The 17,869-nt window shown below is 35.3% G+C and overlaps 1 protein-coding gene across 1 annotated transcript in view; it reads right to left on the bottom strand.

Moving 5' to 3' along the window:
- LOC120633360 overlaps positions 1-17,869 on the bottom strand; it is a 62,687-nt gene that overhangs the window by 4,701 nt on the left and 40,117 nt on the right. Inside the window, exons 3-4 of the mRNA XM_039903561.1 lie at positions 14,890-15,007; positions 5,069-5,194 (exon numbers count right to left, since the gene is read on the bottom strand). Coding sequence (XP_039759495.1) covers positions 5,069-5,194; positions 14,890-15,007 — 244 coding nt within the window. The remainder of the gene's footprint in view (positions 1-5,068; positions 5,195-14,889; positions 15,008-17,869) is intronic.

The following is a 17,869-nucleotide window of genomic DNA, read 5'->3' as shown; positions in this document are numbered from 1 at the left end:
CCCAGCAGTGGGCAGTTATCTATAAGTTTAAACGATTAAAATTAAGTCGCATGGTGTTTCACTTATACTTCACATTTATATAATAATCTCGTATTTGTATTCGAGCAGCTTTAAAGCTAAAAGCTTTTCCTTGTATAGGACTTAGTAATAATGATACCTACTCTATACGTGATTCCTTTACGTTAAGGCTACGCTGGCCGGTAGCTTTTTTTTTGTAGTAATAATCTACGAATCAAGAAACCATCGCCTACATAACAGAGCAACATTTCGCATCAATTTGAAGCGCTGGTGTTAAACCTCATGTGCACACGCAAATTATTACAACTGAGCTCGTACAGAGCTCGTCTGGAGAAGTACTACGGCCGGTGTAATAGGATAGAACTTCCCCAGCTCTGTCACAATAAGCTTTACTACTACTCCGAACCGAGTGTGACAGTGGGTAAATAAAGAGCTATTTCATTTGCAATTATAGGCGTAACAATTTCAAGACAAAGAGACGCTTGATGTGTTCAATAAAAAAGGGGTACGAGAATTAAAGTAAAATTACTAAACTATAAATTAATATCTAAATTTTGATTCAAATACACTAGATCTTAAAATACCATTTACGATCATTTCAATTTTGTGTCTAGCTCATTTTGAATTCTACAATTATGAGTTATTGTAATAACTCATAATTTTAACTTTATTGTAAAAACTCTAAAATAAGGGCACAGTATGGATTTAGGTTACACAGTGTTATAAAGATAAAATGGCATGTTTTATGCACTTTGTATACAAACTTATATTAACATCGCATATAATACGAGAAAATATAAATAAACAAGAAAGCATTTTTTACCTCTGACTTATTCCAATTGCATGCTTTTCGACGAATCATTTAAATACGACCTTCCAATTTAATTAGAGTTATCAATAACCTATCAGATATACTTTTTTCCATGTTTCTTTTTTTCCCTTTTTTGCTTTTGTTTTAGTTTTTTTTGCACATGAGAAAAATTCAATGTATAGGCGATGAATTGTTCTAACTACGCCGCCTTCTCAGTCGCTTGCACTGGGTTTTTTACCAGGGTATGCATACAGCGGGAAAACTGCATAAAACAGCAAAATCCCCCTATACGAGTTATATAATATCAATTTTAGGATAGGCAGTGATTTTGTGCATGTATGAAGTGCACGCCACTGCGCCTTCTTCAACGCCGTTCTCCAGTACGTAATAACGTTTAAAGGCTACGTGGCTCTGTGCATGAGGCTGATGGACTGCACTTAGTTTGCGCTGATCCAAAAGACCCCCATAAAAAAGTGAGACAAAATAGTATATGTACAATCACATACCCTCGAACGCCCCACAACTTTCTACAAAATACAATTTTATTCCAATTGTCCGCCGAAAAGAGTGCAGGAAAGGATATCTCAGCAATGGTTTATTTTTTGTTAGTAGAAAAATAACTTAGCCGGTTAGTATTTGTAAAAGTATCAGGGATTTCATTAACCGTTTTGTAAGTAATTTATATGTGGGACGTTAGGTGTTGTGGTTGACAGGGTTGATTGACCGTTGATGTTCGATCTTGCCTTTAGCAACACAGCACGCGGCGCGGTGTTCTTTCTAGTCTAGTTTCAATGACAAGTCAGTACACTGCCAGGAAACTGACGGACACCATTTTGATAAATTGCTCTTAACTGTTTTTATTTCAATAAAACCAATTAATATGGGTTATTTTAAAACCCGTTTCAAGACGGTTACTAACTGTTGCTCTAAACTAACTATCTTAATATATATAAATCTCCTGTCACGATGTTTGTCCGCGATGGACTCTTAAACTACTTAACCGATTTTAAATTAAATTGGCACTCCGTGAGCAGTCTGGTCCGACTTAAGAGATAGGGTAGCTTAGATCTTTAATTATAGTCGCAATTTTATTTTATTGCAAATTTTTTGTCTATAATTAATTGACAGTCACATGTTATATATATATACTACTATACTCATTTAAGGCTTAGCGATACTGAATACTTTAAAAACAAAATCAAACGCAGACGAAGTCGCGGGCAACAGCTAGTGTATTATATAGAAATCCATAGTTGTAAAAAAATAGTAATTATAGTTGTATAATTGTAGCAGATAAGCCATAACAATTAATTACTAAAGAAACATAACTTTGTACAATTTTAATTTAATTGTTTACAATTTATACTAGTTTAAAAAAATAAGCGCATGGGATTATAATTGAACTCGTGCTCACGGTTAATTAAAACGCTCATGTTGAGGAAATAGAAAAGAAATCTTACTATGGTGTTGCCTAGTTGCTTTAAGTAGTTAAGAGTTGTTTACTAAGGATCACGTATTTCTAATATTTTCAAGTGTATTTCTACGAAGCCCGAAGTTACGAAATTGGCGTAGTCGAGCCCCTTGCCTCGTACAGCACGCTAAGCTGTCGGGTCCCGCTTATATAAAAGTCCGCAAACTTACCCTGATAATCTAAACAAAAGAGTTTGTTTGCCTGAACGCGCTACTCTCAAGAACTACTGGTCCGAATTGGAAAAATATTTTTGGGTTGCATAGTCCTTTTATCAAGGAAGGCTTTAAGTACAACTTAACGCTAAGACCAATAGGAGCGGAGCATCAATGAAAAATCTCGCAAAAGCTCGCGAAAGCAGGAAAAATGATTTCGATCTAAAGAGCTTCCAAGCTTTAAAGTGACGCCAAATCGATGTATGACAGAAATGTATATAAGCATAATGTATCTATCTTTTGTAATTGACGATGTCGCGAGGGACCTCTAATAGAAGTATAAAAGATATCGTATACACTACACTACGACCTATTTAGTATACATAATACTCATAATTTAAAACTTGTATGAATGCTCCGTATAATTTGCGTAGGTAATTTTATCTAGAAGATGATTTGGTATCATCATTTCTGCGTAGCATCACATAATATGTACCTAGCTATGTAATTAATGGCGTAGATTATACCAATTATAGTATCGGAAACGATTTCCTAACAAGTGTTTCTATATGGGAATAATTTTATGCCGAATGGAACTTTACTTAAGAAAAAACAACACGTTATCCTTCTTTATTAAATTAATATTGTTGTACATTATTTTCCCGGTAAGGGGGCGTACATATTAATGTGCACCCCCTTACAGGGAGGTATTTTTAGGGGTCTGTAGCTCTTAATGAAAAAACGGAATCCATAAAGTAAACTTTGAAGTCTGTCAGTCCGTTCGTCCCTGTATCATAGATATCTTTCTATAATTCACGCCATAATAATAAAGTCTTAAGTGCCGTAATAATAAAGTCGTAACTAGACATGACCAAAGCTTCCTACTAGACGAAATCAGAGGAAATTCGGAAATTATGAAGTCCTTTTCCCTGTCCGGGACCTCTCATTTATAGGGCCTCTGCGTCAGGGAGGTCATGAAACCTAACTGATCTAAGAACTAAATAAAAGTTTGAAAAAACTAAGGGTTTTTAAACTTTATTTTTAGTAGGTAGCAACTTAGGTCGTATGTAATTAACATTTTTTGCGATCAATATAACTTTAGTGAAGATACCTAATTACTGGTTAGAATGCATATTAAATAATCATTTTAGTAATAACAATGTGCTTTTTTATACTCGTAATGTATCATTAGAGCATAAAAAACTACAACGAATCCCCAGTTTTAAACATAAATTTTTTACTTTGCATGTTCTTAAAGTCTGTTCTAAAAATAAAATTCATTTTTGGATTTACCTGCACATTTATAACAACAACCTGTTTTTTACGTGGCTTTTGACACAGTTGTTATAACTTGTATTTTTTTTTTAATTATTCTTACCACGATTGTTAAGTGTTATTTATCGAAATCAATAGCCTGTCCACTGCTGGACTAATATTAATTTTAATTTTTCATTGTAATTTTGAGTTCATTATCCATTTTAATTTTAATTTTAATTAACCATCATCTACAATATATTTTGTTTCTACTCCTATGGGTTATGCCTGAAATAAATGAATTTTGAATTTTGAATTTTAATTAAGGCCTCATTCAAAGGCGAGGGTTTGCCCATAATCACCACGCTGGGCAGACGGGTTGGTGATCGCAAGTAGAAGGTAGTAGTAGTACTGAGAGAGCTACTGCCCGGTTTCCGTTATAATCTCTTAGTCGCCTCGTACGACACCTACAGGCAGAGGTGTGGTGACAACTGTATTCTGACCTGCCGTCGCCACACAGCTATTTAATTAGTTATAAAATAATTCTACCGCTTCTCACTTACACACAGCTTACACAAACTACAGCATGCCAAAAGATAACATGTTTATTGTTTATCGATCAAATGTGCCTATTTGGTTATGCGTGTTGCCTTACCGGTAAGGCGCTAACTTTGAGGACCTAGCAGTGGCGTGCACTTCATACATGCACAAAAGCACTGCCTACCCTTAATTTTTTGTATAACACACAGATGCGAGGGATTTTTCCATTTGATGCCATCTTGCTTCTTTATGCATGCCCTGGTGAAAAGCTTCGTGCACGCCACTGGGACCTAGGATACATGTTTCGTATCACAGAATACAGTTGGTATATAACCTTTTAATATATCAAACTGTTAGATGTATCACGCCAATACATTCGCGAGGAATTTTGTATTATCCGGGCAAAATTATAGTAGGTATGTCTACAAGACGAGGTCGAATCATAGCAGTTGCTAGCATCTGCTATGAGCTCGGTTTTAGGTAGACACTGTTAATACCGGTTTTTGATTTTTTAATTCAACTATATGTTAGCCCTTGAATACAATCCTGCTTGGTGATACCTCAGTAGTCTAAGATGGTAGAGTAGGCTATGGCCGAGTGGCGTGCACAGAGGGTATGCAGATGATATAAAATGGAGAAAATCGATTAATAATCGATTTCTTCGGTAGGGTGGTAACAAGACACGATGGAAGACAAGACCAGACAAGAGAAAACTCAAAAATGAAATTCCCTATTACCTCGGCCAGGAATCGAACACTGCGCCAGGGATGTTCCTGTAAAAAATAATGGATTAGACAGCATATAATTAGTTAAAAGTATTACCTGGGTGGCACCGGTGCTCGCATCGTGGTGAAAGGTTTAGCAGTCTTTACCGTGGTTGCCACTGTCGGCCGTGGTGTGGTCACCGCAGACGAAGGACTGCCCTCCATCTCCTCATCATCCCCAAACCTGGAATGACATTTAAATAATTTCTATATTATAATTTTCTATATATATTTATATGTATATTATAATTTGTGTATATTATTCAAAAAAATATTCATCAGTTATCTTAGTACTCATAACACAAGCTAAGCTTACTTTGGGACTAGATGGCGGTGTGTGTATTGTCGTAGTATATTTATTTATTACTTATATTAATATTTATTTAATTCAGTACAAAAAATCATGTTAAACTGCCTATATACTAATTCGTATAAATGCCGAAAGTTTATTATTTTTGTCAGATTACTGTGATTATTCATCGATATTCTTTTGATAAATTAAGATAAAGTTATATGGCTCATATATAAGCATTTTATTGAAGTAAACTGAATGAATTTTAAATTATGGAGTAGTAGCTAGAGGATCTTAAATATAAAATAATTAGACAAGAATTTGAAAATGTAATTAGTTTAATAACTGTGAGAAACTGCTTTTTTTGTATCGTTTATTCAAAAGCGTAATAATATTTCCTAAGATGGTAAATTATGAGCTAGAAATGCTGAAATCTTAGATTATGTTATGAAAATGTAAAGTATGTAAAGTAGCAAAACAAAATAAATTTTAAACAAGAAAAAAATCGAATTAGAAATAGATATCATACTCGTACCTACTAACTAATAAGTTTTTTATATTGTTATATAAATCAAGCTTGAATACTATGTTCTACAACTAGGTTTCAACTAGATAGGTACTAAATTATGCAACTACTACGAACTTTGATGTGAACAATTCAGTATATAGTGGGTGTACCCCAATATACTGACGTCTGCGTTACCCTTAGAGTAAAGGCGTGTTATGTTGTGTGTTTAAACAATGCACGTTTATGTGATAGAAGCAATCGCGGTTGATTTGCTGTCTCCCAAACTCTTCATCACATCTATATGAAATTTAAATGGGACCATTTTGTAACCCCATTCGAGCAAAAAAATAAATTTGCAGATCCGTTTATAAATGACAGAGTCCTGCCGGCACATACTTAAAAAACAACAGGTCGGTAAGAAAAGCTTCGGTTATTAATTTGTTGTATTTTTTTACTATGTTCTTCGACGACGACGAAGACTACGACTTCGTTCGCGCGAATTAAGTTTTTATTCCCGCGGGAACTGTCTTATTTCCCGGGATAAAAGGTAGCCTATGTTCTTTTCTATGTCAAAGGAATGAAATTTTCAAAAACTTTCATCCAAATCCACTCTACCATTTTTGCGTAACAAATGTCCACTTTTACATTTATAATATTAGTAGGATAGTAGGATGAGCCCCTGTTTGTTGTCTTCCGAGCAAATTCTCCTGACAAACGCAGGGCGTTCTGAATAAAGGGCTCTAACGGATTATTCCATTCTGTTCCCCTTCTCTGACCCATCAGGGGGACAGATTGGAAAAAAATCCGATCTGTCACCCTACTCCCGACAAGAGGACAGATCAAGCTAATTATTCCCAGTCTATCCCCCAATTTTTTCTTAGGGAGAAAAAAATAACAAAAAAAATAATAATATAAAAACACAGGAAATATTCAAATGAGTCAAACCGTTAGCTTTATGCGCGTAAACACTTTGAACCTGTTTAAAGAACACTGATATTTATGGAACAAAAAAGAAAAAAAAATGTTGTAGCGGAACACTCGAGTTCGTATTATAAACATATCGAAGAAAATATATATTTTAACTAGCGATTGCTCGCGACTTCTGATGAGCTCGCGACGTTTACAATTTCTGATGAGTCCTTTTCCCCATACAAACTTTTATCCTCTTTTCGGAGCGCGCTTGCCTAGAAGATTCCCGTTCACTCTTGATTTGAAGGTACTCATATTGTACGCACTGGGGAAAATGGAAGCTGGAAGGGCATTCCAGATCCTAGCGGTGCGGATTGGAAACGAAGGCGTCCGCGGTACATTGACCACGTATGGATGCAGATCCTTACAGTGCCTCGCGGTTCGATGGTAAAAAGGCGAGGGGGGAACTAGATCAAATAGTTCTTGAGCACGAAATATATCCTATAGAATACCGAAAGGCAGGCAAGGCAACCTTGCGACGATGTTCCAAACTTTAGATTTGAGAGAGAATTAGTTGCGTCAGACTTACTGTTTTGGTAAGTGGAAAACCATCGCTTATAAACAAAAGACTGCGCAGGGCATGCAAGGAATACTTCCTACAAATTTCCGCCCCGCCCATACCTTCAGTGACATATTTGTCACGATTCACTGCCCCTAATATCTGGCCGCCCTAGACCCTGCCTGTCTGCATCGACTGCCTCGCACATAGGCGATATTATTTAATAATATTGTGTGTGTGAAATGTGCCAATGGGAACTAATGTATTTTTATCAAATACACGCAACAATAAAATATTACTTACGTCCATTAAGTAACATCTTTCTCTATCGGTGCACGCAATCCACGTGGGAATGTATTGCAGGAATGCATTGTTAATGTTCTATTGACTACGATTACCTAGATTTAGCGGCATTCGTGGATAGACCTAAATTAATTAAAAAAAAAATAATGAATACCTATTGCGCTCGATTAGTCCGAATTTGTTTTGGTTCTTTCGAAATGCCGCAGAAACTGTTAGTTTTCCCAGGATAAAAAAATACTACCAAAGCTAACGACTCCAGGAAGATCTGTATACAAAATTTCGGAAAAATTAGTTTTCTTTAAAGCTCTGCAAAGATCACAAAGGTATCCCTCTGGAGCGTTACTGAAGTACATTTCTGGGATAAAATGCCAATTCTTATCAAGATCGGTGCAGGGGTAACGACGGACACACAAACAAATATATATTTTTAATTTTTTAAAATAAGTATAGATTGGACATTACTACACAGAGTTTTAAGTTGCCATTTTTATGGTCCTTTACGGAAGTCATGTATTATAAAGAAAATACATAAAAAAATTGGAGGTTATAAATTGAACCCACAGATTTATTCGATAAATGTCTATTTTAATAATTATCGAATCGATAATTATTAAAATAGACATTTAATAATTATCGCGAGCTCGAATCCCAGCACGCACCTCTATCTTTTCAAAGTTATGTGCGTTTTAAGCAATTAAAATTTCACTTGCTTCAACGGTGAAGGAAAAGATTGTTAGGAAACCTGCACTCCTGAGAGTTCTCCAAAGGTGTGTGAAGTCCGCACTGGGCCAGAGTCCAGTGGACTGGACTACGGCCCTTACCCCTTCTCATTGTGGGAGGAGACCCGTGCCCTATAGTGGGTCGGTAATGGGTTGATATGATGATAGTTTATAGCGGCAATAGCAATACACGTTCTACAAATTTTCAACTCTCCAAGATTCCTATTACAGTTCAGGAACTAACGGACAGCAGATGCATCGTCCTACAGTCCCGTTAGTTCGTAGAGGTTATGTAACACTGTAATACATTTGTTCTAAGAAACCATCTTACTTTTTTTACTCTGATGTTTGGCTACCCTAATATTGAACATCATTGCAAGAGCTATCGATATTTGTAACTTTTTTTAAATGTTGCAACTAGTTTACCTTGATCTACCGACGACTGCTAAGTTTCAGTAACCCGTTGATTTATTAATAAACTTTACTCAAATATCTTCTTAAATTGTATTTTAATGATACTTTAACTAATGCGTCGTTTAGTATAATGTATTCATAGCCGATGAATAGGCACGTATATTGTGTTTTTTTATTGCGTCGTATTTTTAAATACAAAATTATATCAATTTTTCACATTTAAAGAGTTGAGTCATACGAATTACTGTTGCTCTAGAACATCTTAAAAGCATATATCTATGTATTAAATAGGCAGTAATATCTTCTTGTACTCATCATTTCGTATGTATAATCTGTGTCGCGCAAAAGAGCGATAAAGATCTAACTGCGCAGAGATACTGTTGCTTTAGAATTTTAGATTGAAAAGAAATAACTTAAATAAAAAAAAAAACATTAATTAATGCAATTCGTTTTCAATTAAATATAAAGTTAATTAATTTATATTATAAAATAACTACAGTAATGAATTAATGTATAAATTAATAATTACATAACTATCTATGATCAACATTACCGATTTACAATTATTAATTATATATTTAACTGTTAGGTATAATTGGACGATCTGACAGGCTCCAAAACAATTTTTTACTTGAAATAATTATTTACCGCGGTCCGACGCGGTAGGTCGGCGTAAATTAATGTTGAAAGTGTGTGTATGAAAACCATTCACTTAGTTTGTGTATGTTAACCATTCACTTATCAAAAGATTTACAGGAAATCGCTTGTACTTACAAATATTAAAAGGACGTAACTGCGTTTGGTTATTTGTTTGTTTCTTTGTCCTTTCTTCCCGCCTTTACTAAAAAACGAATGTACTTAATTGTTGGTACAAAGTTAGTTGCAAGCACGAAGAGTATTAGTCTATTTTTTATCCCGGGAAAACAAAACGTTCCCGTGGGATTTGTAAAAAGCCGTAATAAACGCGGACGAGAACGCTGGCACAGCTTATAGGTTATTCATAAATCTTTGAATGTTTACCCTGTCCTATGGAATGGGGTGTTGCGGAAAGACGAAATAAATGCTTAAGTGTCTAAAATTGTTGGTTACTCTGGATACAATGTGGTAACGTCTAGATACATAACAAATGAATTGTCGATAAACAAGTTTGAAGAATTGTGTTTTAAGGCGATAGGCAACGGATGGTTACGAATATCGTTATTATCACACGCACGCGATTTTCAGTGATTATCCAATTTGAATAACTGACGTAATTGCAGTCCATCTTTTGGCTAAGAATCTTTTGACACCACGGAGCAATTTAAAAAAAGGGCGTTGTAGGTTCTTCAATATGTGAAATATCGGGTCCACAAAGTTTTATATTGTATTGGGGTAACTAGCTGTCCCGGAAAATGTGAGGTGTTCCGTCTGGGAAAGAGCTTACTGGTAAGGTTGTAATTTGTCTTAGTTATGCACAGTTACGTGCAGTTTAGTCCGCAGTATTAAGAATATACAGAAACCGTGTACACGAGTAATATTGCATCAAAAACCACTCCACTTAAGTAGTGTTTCTCGAACAGGTAGTTAGTTAATTCACTCGATTTAGAATTTGACAGTTATAAATTTTACCTCTAATGTTTTAAACGTTTCCCATAATGGGAAAAATGGGAAAGTTTGTGAGCTAGCAACATTATGCGGGTGTAAAGTGAGACGTGCTCGGCTGGCGACATTTTCAGTGTTTTCGGCACTAATGCAATGCAATGCACTGTTTTACTAGCATATTAGCTGGTTGTTATATGTACTATAATTATGTATGAAGTAAAATTTATTATCATTATTTATTTATTTATTTATTTATATATATGTATCAAAACAAGGTTTACTATGACCCACAAATATTTGAATATATTTAGGTAAAAGTCATAATTTGGCCCTGGTGTGGGTGAGTATCTGACTCCTAACTAGTTATAACTGTATTTAGGATATCACATATTCTACCGCGGACTAGTGGCATGTACAGGATTCATATTTTTAATACTGTAATGTAACGTACTTATAAAGTGCACTGTTAAAACACATCACTTATTTCTTAGAACTTAATATCAAAACATGATTAAATAGTAGGTCTATAAACTTAATAAACACAAAACTTAACAAACTAGTATTAAAACAAGAAACTTTACTGCATATATTTTTACATCATTACTACTTGACATATTTTAATAAAAACTCACTCATACAATACGTGAATACCGAACAACATTGCCTACTGAAATTTGTGTGCCTACCCACCGCTTGCGCCGCAAACGGTCGCTGCGTCGTGCGACATACTCCGCGCAATGAATGCAGGCGTACAATAATTACACCGAACTAGGCAATTAATGCAGGAAGCGCCATTAACCTGGACGTACTTTCGTTACGATTTATTAATAGATTTTTTTCATTATTTCGACTTATAATAATTGTAATTACATATTATATAAGGTACTTTAGTTTTTTATAATTTATTATAAGTTATAGATTATTATGTATGATACAAACTTTGGTTTAAGATTTTGATTTTGATTATTTCAGCTAGTTAGTAATTTTAAGAAAAGCAACTAAATTATATTCATCAACTAGCTGACCCGCGCAACTTCGTCTGCATAAAATCGGTTATTATCGGTTTTAATATCTTAAAAAACCAAGAACCTAATTGCAAATTATGCATATGGGTAGATGTAAGTATGGATGGATGTAAGTATGGATGGATGGTTTTAGTGTACTATGGTTTATATTCTACTATGGTTTTCTGTAAATAGGCTGAAATATAACGATGTTTTCTAAAGATGTCATACCGACTTAGAGTTTTACTGGCGTAAAATAATGTACTACATGTTTAAAGTAATCGTGATTATCTACAAAATGATACGTGAGGCTATATGTCTAACTGTTATGGTTAATTCATGATGAGAAACAAAATTACTTGAACACGTGACTCCATTTTATTTTGTTCGATTATAGAAATAAATGGAGTGTGAAGGACCCAAATAAAGTTTCATGTTCTATGTAAAATAGAAAGGCGAAAGGACAATACAAGGTTTTACATTTTAATTTTAATGTAACACGATATTGTACTGGCAATAAATAATTCTACACGAGAATATTAAAATTAATAATACACAAATTTTAAACATGGCTTACAAAATTCATATAAATTATCTCATACGTTTGTTTTGTTTGCAGTTGCCAAGGCCTGCATTATATCATATCCTTTCAAAGGATACGAAGTTTTTAGCACTTTTGCACATTAAGCTACTCGATACATTTTAGATAATGATGATCATCTATCCCCAAAGTAATCGTAGCTTGTGTTATAGGTACTAACGTGACTGATGAAGACTGATGATTTTATTAAGGCCGCCAAATTGTTTACGATGTTTAGTTATACTTTTCTTTTTTTATGTTCTTTTTGTGTTGTGCAATAAAAGTATATTAATTTATTCATATTAAACATATTATCATCATATCAACCCATTACACTTCAAAATAGGGCGAAAGGAAATGGAAAGGGTCTAGGCCGTAGTCCACCACGCTGGCCAAGTGTGGATAAGTGGACTTTACATCTTTTGAGAACATCTTAGAGTACTCTAAGGCATGCAGGTTTCCTCACGATGTCTCCATTCACCGTTAAAGTAAGTGATATTTAAAACGCACATAACTCCGAACAGTTAGCAGTTCGTGCCGGGATTCGAACTCGGCCTCGCGAAAGTAAAGCCGGAGTCCTTTTCACTACGCTATCACTACTACTATATATGCATTAAATTTCAAACTCTCGCTGAACAGATAGCCTCCTCGTTTGAAAGTCAGTTAGGAATGATATTAAGCAATGCTACAGATGCTGCTATTAGGATGATTGCTACATAATTCCGATTTGTCTTGGATGGACGTGCAAAGGTCGAATTATTTATTCAGTAAAAGTATTATTTCAAAAAAGCAGATTAGAGGTCAACCGGTTATTTCTTTTTGTAGACAAGGTTGTCAGAAACGTGGAAACTTTTTTTATTAAAAGAGCAATCACCTTCATCTCTTCTGGATCACACGACACTTCTTTCACTTTCGGGACTTCGATTTCACTTTCTGGGGCGAGATCGAATCCCAGAACGCACCTCTAACTTGATAAATTATGTGGGTTTAAAGCAACTAAATCACTTGCTTCAACGGTACAGGAAAACATTGTGAGGAAACCAGCATAACTGAGAGTTCTCCATAATTTTCTCAAAGGTGTGTGAAGTACGCCGCACCGCCGCTACGGCATTATACAAACATTTGCCAGTAGTGGGAATCGAGCCCACTGCCTTGGGCTCGCTGAGGGTCGCTGCCAACTTCGCGAATCGGCCGTCTGATCATACAGATCACAAAGTTAAGGGCTAACTTGTAGAGAAATAAAATAAAAAAAGATGAAGAAGAAGAAGACAATCTGACAACTGAACAAGAACAAGTGACAAGAATTCAAAAACAAGATAGGCTTTAGCTTGAGTTTCTTATTGAAAATCGATTACAGCGTATTACATTACTCAGTAGCCTATTACAGTCCACTGCTGGAATAAAGGCCTCTCTGAACGACAGGGTTTGCCCATAGTCACAACGCTGGGCAGTCGGGTTTGCCGCAGTAGACGATGGTAGTAGCACATAGGACGCTGCTGCCCATTCTCCGCTATATGACGGCTGCCTGGCGCAGTTGGCAGACCCTGCTTTCTGAGTCCTAGGCCGTAGGTTCGATTCCCACAACTGGACAATATTTGTGTGATTAACATGATTGATTTTCAGTGTCTGGGTGTTTATCTGTATATTATAAGTATTTATGTGTAGTGTATTCGTAAAAATATTCAACAGCCATCTTAGTATCCATAACACAAGCTACGCTTACTTTGGTGCTAGATGGCGATGTGTGTATTGTCGTAATATATTTATTTATTATTTATTTATATAAGTCGCCTCGTATCACACCCGGGGGAAATCAAAATTAAAAAAAATCGAAATTCATTCACTTCATGTAGGCCTAATATAAGCACTTTTGAAACGTCAAGTCTGTCTGTTTGTAGTGACTCTACCACCGGTTCGGAAGGCAGATTCTACCGAGAAGAAGCCGGCAAGAAACTCAGTTGCTCTTTTCCAACATCAACAATTAACATTTTACATTTTAACATTCATTTTTCTATCTTAATCGATTAGTGAATGGTACATAGGTATAATAAAATCATTATATTACGCATTACTTATTTAGGAACAAGGCAATGGGTCGTCATAAGTTAAAACAGGCATTAGTCTGTTAGACATATTTAGAATATACCTGCCTGCCAATCATAAATGTATTTGTGCTTTAGTAAACCTTGAACTTTACTAAAATTATGCAAGGAGTTTCATTGATACAACGATATCAAGCCAGTTATGCTAAATAGCTAAAACCACTGAAAAATTAAATTCATATATGCTAGGTCTACCCGCGGCTTCTCTCGCTTTTAACCTACCCAAAATGTTATTTATTTAAATAGGCATTTAAAAAACAGTTTTTTCATAAAGCAAAGGCGCAAATTGGTGAAAATATCTCATATTCCTTCCACCAGAAGCTCCTTTGTTATGATGTGCATAAATTGCTTAACAACCATATTTTTTTTTATCCCACCACAAGTTAGACCTTGACTGCAATCTCACCTGGTGGTAAGTTATGATGCAGTCTAAGATGGTACATGTCAATACAGCCCTGCTGGGCAAACGTGTTGGTGATCGCAGTACATAATAAAACAATCATAATGTGTTAAAAATGGTCCAATAAAAAAAATACAATATGTCGTCGGAGATGAGAGCAGAGTCGTGTGCTTCGAAACAAATTTGTTTAACTCTCAACCTCACAAACGATATCTGCACCTTCCGTAGACGATATGCCGGTGTCACTTTATAACCAGATATAGGTACACGTTTTGGTATATATGTAATATTTGGAAAAAATGCAGAATATTTAATTCATACTAAAGCTGAGGCCTAATATTGATGTTTATTTTCGAGCCAACTCAATTCACACCAATAAAAACCGAAGTGTTCGATACATCAAAAAGCCTCATCAAAAAAGAAAAGTCTCTTCGTAAAAAAGACTGAATACTGACCATTTCGCATTGGTCTTTATATATGTATATATATAAGAAATGTATGTACGTACCTATTAAGCAACACCGGACTTGGCGGCGGGGAAGTTAACACTGGAGTCTCTGTGGTCTGAACTGTTGCTGGTGTTATCGGCCGAGGAGTTGGCAGTTGTATTACCGGTACCTCGTTACCTGTGTGCAATAAAATAATTGAAATACCAAGAAAGCAACGAAAATATTACAATGTTATCAAATTTATCTTATCAAATTTAATTTATTAGTAGATTAAAAAAAAAAAATATATAATTATCATAATTTCTATATCTATCATCAAATTAAAATTAAAACAAAATATAGAAAATGTTTACCACACACAAACACACACAAATACGCGCACCCACACACCAAACAAATGTATCTACGCATCCACCCTTAAAATTGTATATCAATCTTACGGGTGGATGCGTATTTATGCGGATTTCTTTTTCCGTTTATATAATTTTGCCTATTAATTTGTCAAACGTTTGTTAATAAGACCACAGATATAAGGAAGACACTAGACACTGCCTCCTGGAACTCAGTTTAAACTACCGCTGGAGCGTCACACTAATCTAATTTATACGTTTTTTCTGATTAAATAAAGATATTATTATTATTCAATCTTTTATTTATAAACTTTTTTTTTTATTTTCATCAGTGAAATCATAACACTATTAAATATGTATAAAAAAACCAATTCTCCGGTTGCGGGGCTTTTGAGTACCCAAACAACTGGCGGTCAGGGCTCCAGAGCAGTGGCGTGCATAGAGGGTATGCACAGGGTATGTAGATGATATAAAATGAAGAAAATCTCCAGTACGAGTCATAAATACTTAAGGGTAGGCATTTAATAGCTCTTACAATGTCTATTCTTAAGTTTTTTATACCTCAAACAGGAGATTTTCTTCATTTTATATCATCTGCATACCCTGTGCATACCCTCTGCAGAATGAGAGACGTCCTCACAATACGCGCAGTATTATTACATTATTATCATCTCTTATTCCGTCTTATGCAGACTTCAAATTGAAAAACAAACATTTGCTACCAATTCATGGCTTGACCGCCTAACTTATATTGGTGATACGAGTATCTCGCATAGGAATAATTGTCATCATTCTTTCTTCCCGGGACGATATTCATAGGTTACATTTTATCCCGGGAAAATAAAGTAAACGAAGACTTTTTTAAGCTTATTTATAAAGCCTTTGCCAATAATAGCTAGAATATTAGCTTAAAATAGCCTTTGATAACTAGAATGATAACTAGATTGAAAAACGCTTCATTTTTGTGCCTTTTGGAGTAGAGACTTTGGGACCGTGGGGTCCGGAGGCACGAGCTCTTTTCAAAGAATTATCGAAAAGGGTTATCGAGTCTACCGGTGATCCTAGAGCGGGCAGTTACCTTGGCCAACGAATTAGTTTGGCCATCCAAAGGGGCAATGCTGCCAGCATCTTAGGAACTGTGCCTCGCTTCGGTGGTTTCGAAGACGTTAGTTTATTTTAGGTTATATTTATAACCTTACAATAAAAAAAACAAAACCACATTTCTTACTTATTTATATCTTGTAGATTTATGATAATATTTTTGGCCGGACCTTATTATATCGTAGGACGGTAGGTACTTGTTAGAAATCAGTTCGATTACACATTTTTTTAAGCTATTCAAAGAGACTAGCCTTAAAGTTTCTGGCTATAAACGTGGGTGGAACGGGTTGATTTATTTTTAGAAATAACGTGGGATGCAAGAATGTATAAGCTGTAAGCCTAGATAGCAAAACATAACGAACAATAATAGACATAAATGTATATGTAGATATCGTTGGTATAGATACAATAATTCTTTGTCGTGAAAATATAATGTAATCTATATTATGTCTTGAGCTGGATTGCCTTTGCACATCATAACCACTCAACACCAACTCGGCTGAATGTTAAGCATTGGAATGTGATTTTTACAATAATATACAATATTTTTGTGCCAGAATTATAAGGTGAATGGGCCATGCATACCCATGGTGAAAGGAAACATCGTGTGGAAACCTGCATGTTCCTACCTGAGAGTTCTCCATAATACTCGTAAAGTGAAATGTTCTACCAATCTCCACTTGGCCGACGAGGATGGTGGACTACGGCCTCCATCTGACAGGAGACCCGTGCCCTGTATGGGTTAGGCCGGTAATGGGTTGATCACAGAATTAAGAACATACAGAAACCGTGTACACGACTTATATCACAGCATGAAAAACCACTCCACTTTAGTAGCGTTTCTCGAACAGACGGTAGTCACTTCATTCCATTTAGCAGTTGACAGTAATTATTTTACCTCTAATGTTCCAAACTTTTACCATAAAATGGGGAAAATGAGAAAAACTTTGGGAGCTAGCAACTTTCCGCAGGTGTGAAGTCAGACGTGCGCGGGGCGTTATTGTCTTTGTACACAATGCAATTCATATGGTGTGTATGTTCTTAATTCTATGGGGTTGATAACGATGGTAAATCATGGGTAATGTACAAACTGTTGTTTAATTGTATAGATTTTACTTCAGATTAAGATTTTCAATAAGCGTTTAAGTTCTAAACTACATTTTAATGTCTTGTTTAAATTCAACGTATAGGGAAAATATAAATAAATATCTAACGCAAACTTGTTCGGCCCGTATTAAAAGACGCTTCGCCACTTTACATTAATTAATAAAAATTGGACTGTAAGTAATATTAAAGAATACCTTTTAAAAAATATAAACAAAAACCCACCAGACCGAATTTTATTTCTTTGAGTATTGAGGTTTTTTTACTTTAAATTATAAATCCATAGTCCGCAGTCTTCTGTCCCTAACATTATCGTTTTTTTTCTTTTTCATATTGTTAAAGCCCTCCAATCTGCATTTGATCAGCGTGGAGAGACTTATAATATAATATATAGGTATTCAGCGATATCTCTTTCTCTCTTATAAGAGAGGAAGCTGCCCTACAGTGAGTGAAGCTGAGGATGAATTTGAGAGAGGTAAAAGAG

Source organism: Pararge aegeria, chromosome 21, assembly GCF_905163445.1.
Source record: "Pararge aegeria chromosome 21, ilParAegt1.1, whole genome shotgun sequence".
In the NCBI taxonomy this organism is placed as follows: domain Eukaryota; kingdom Metazoa; phylum Arthropoda; class Insecta; order Lepidoptera; family Nymphalidae; genus Pararge; species Pararge aegeria.
The sequence above is the reverse complement of the archived record's forward strand: the minus strand, read 5'-3'. Positions and strand labels throughout refer to the sequence as shown.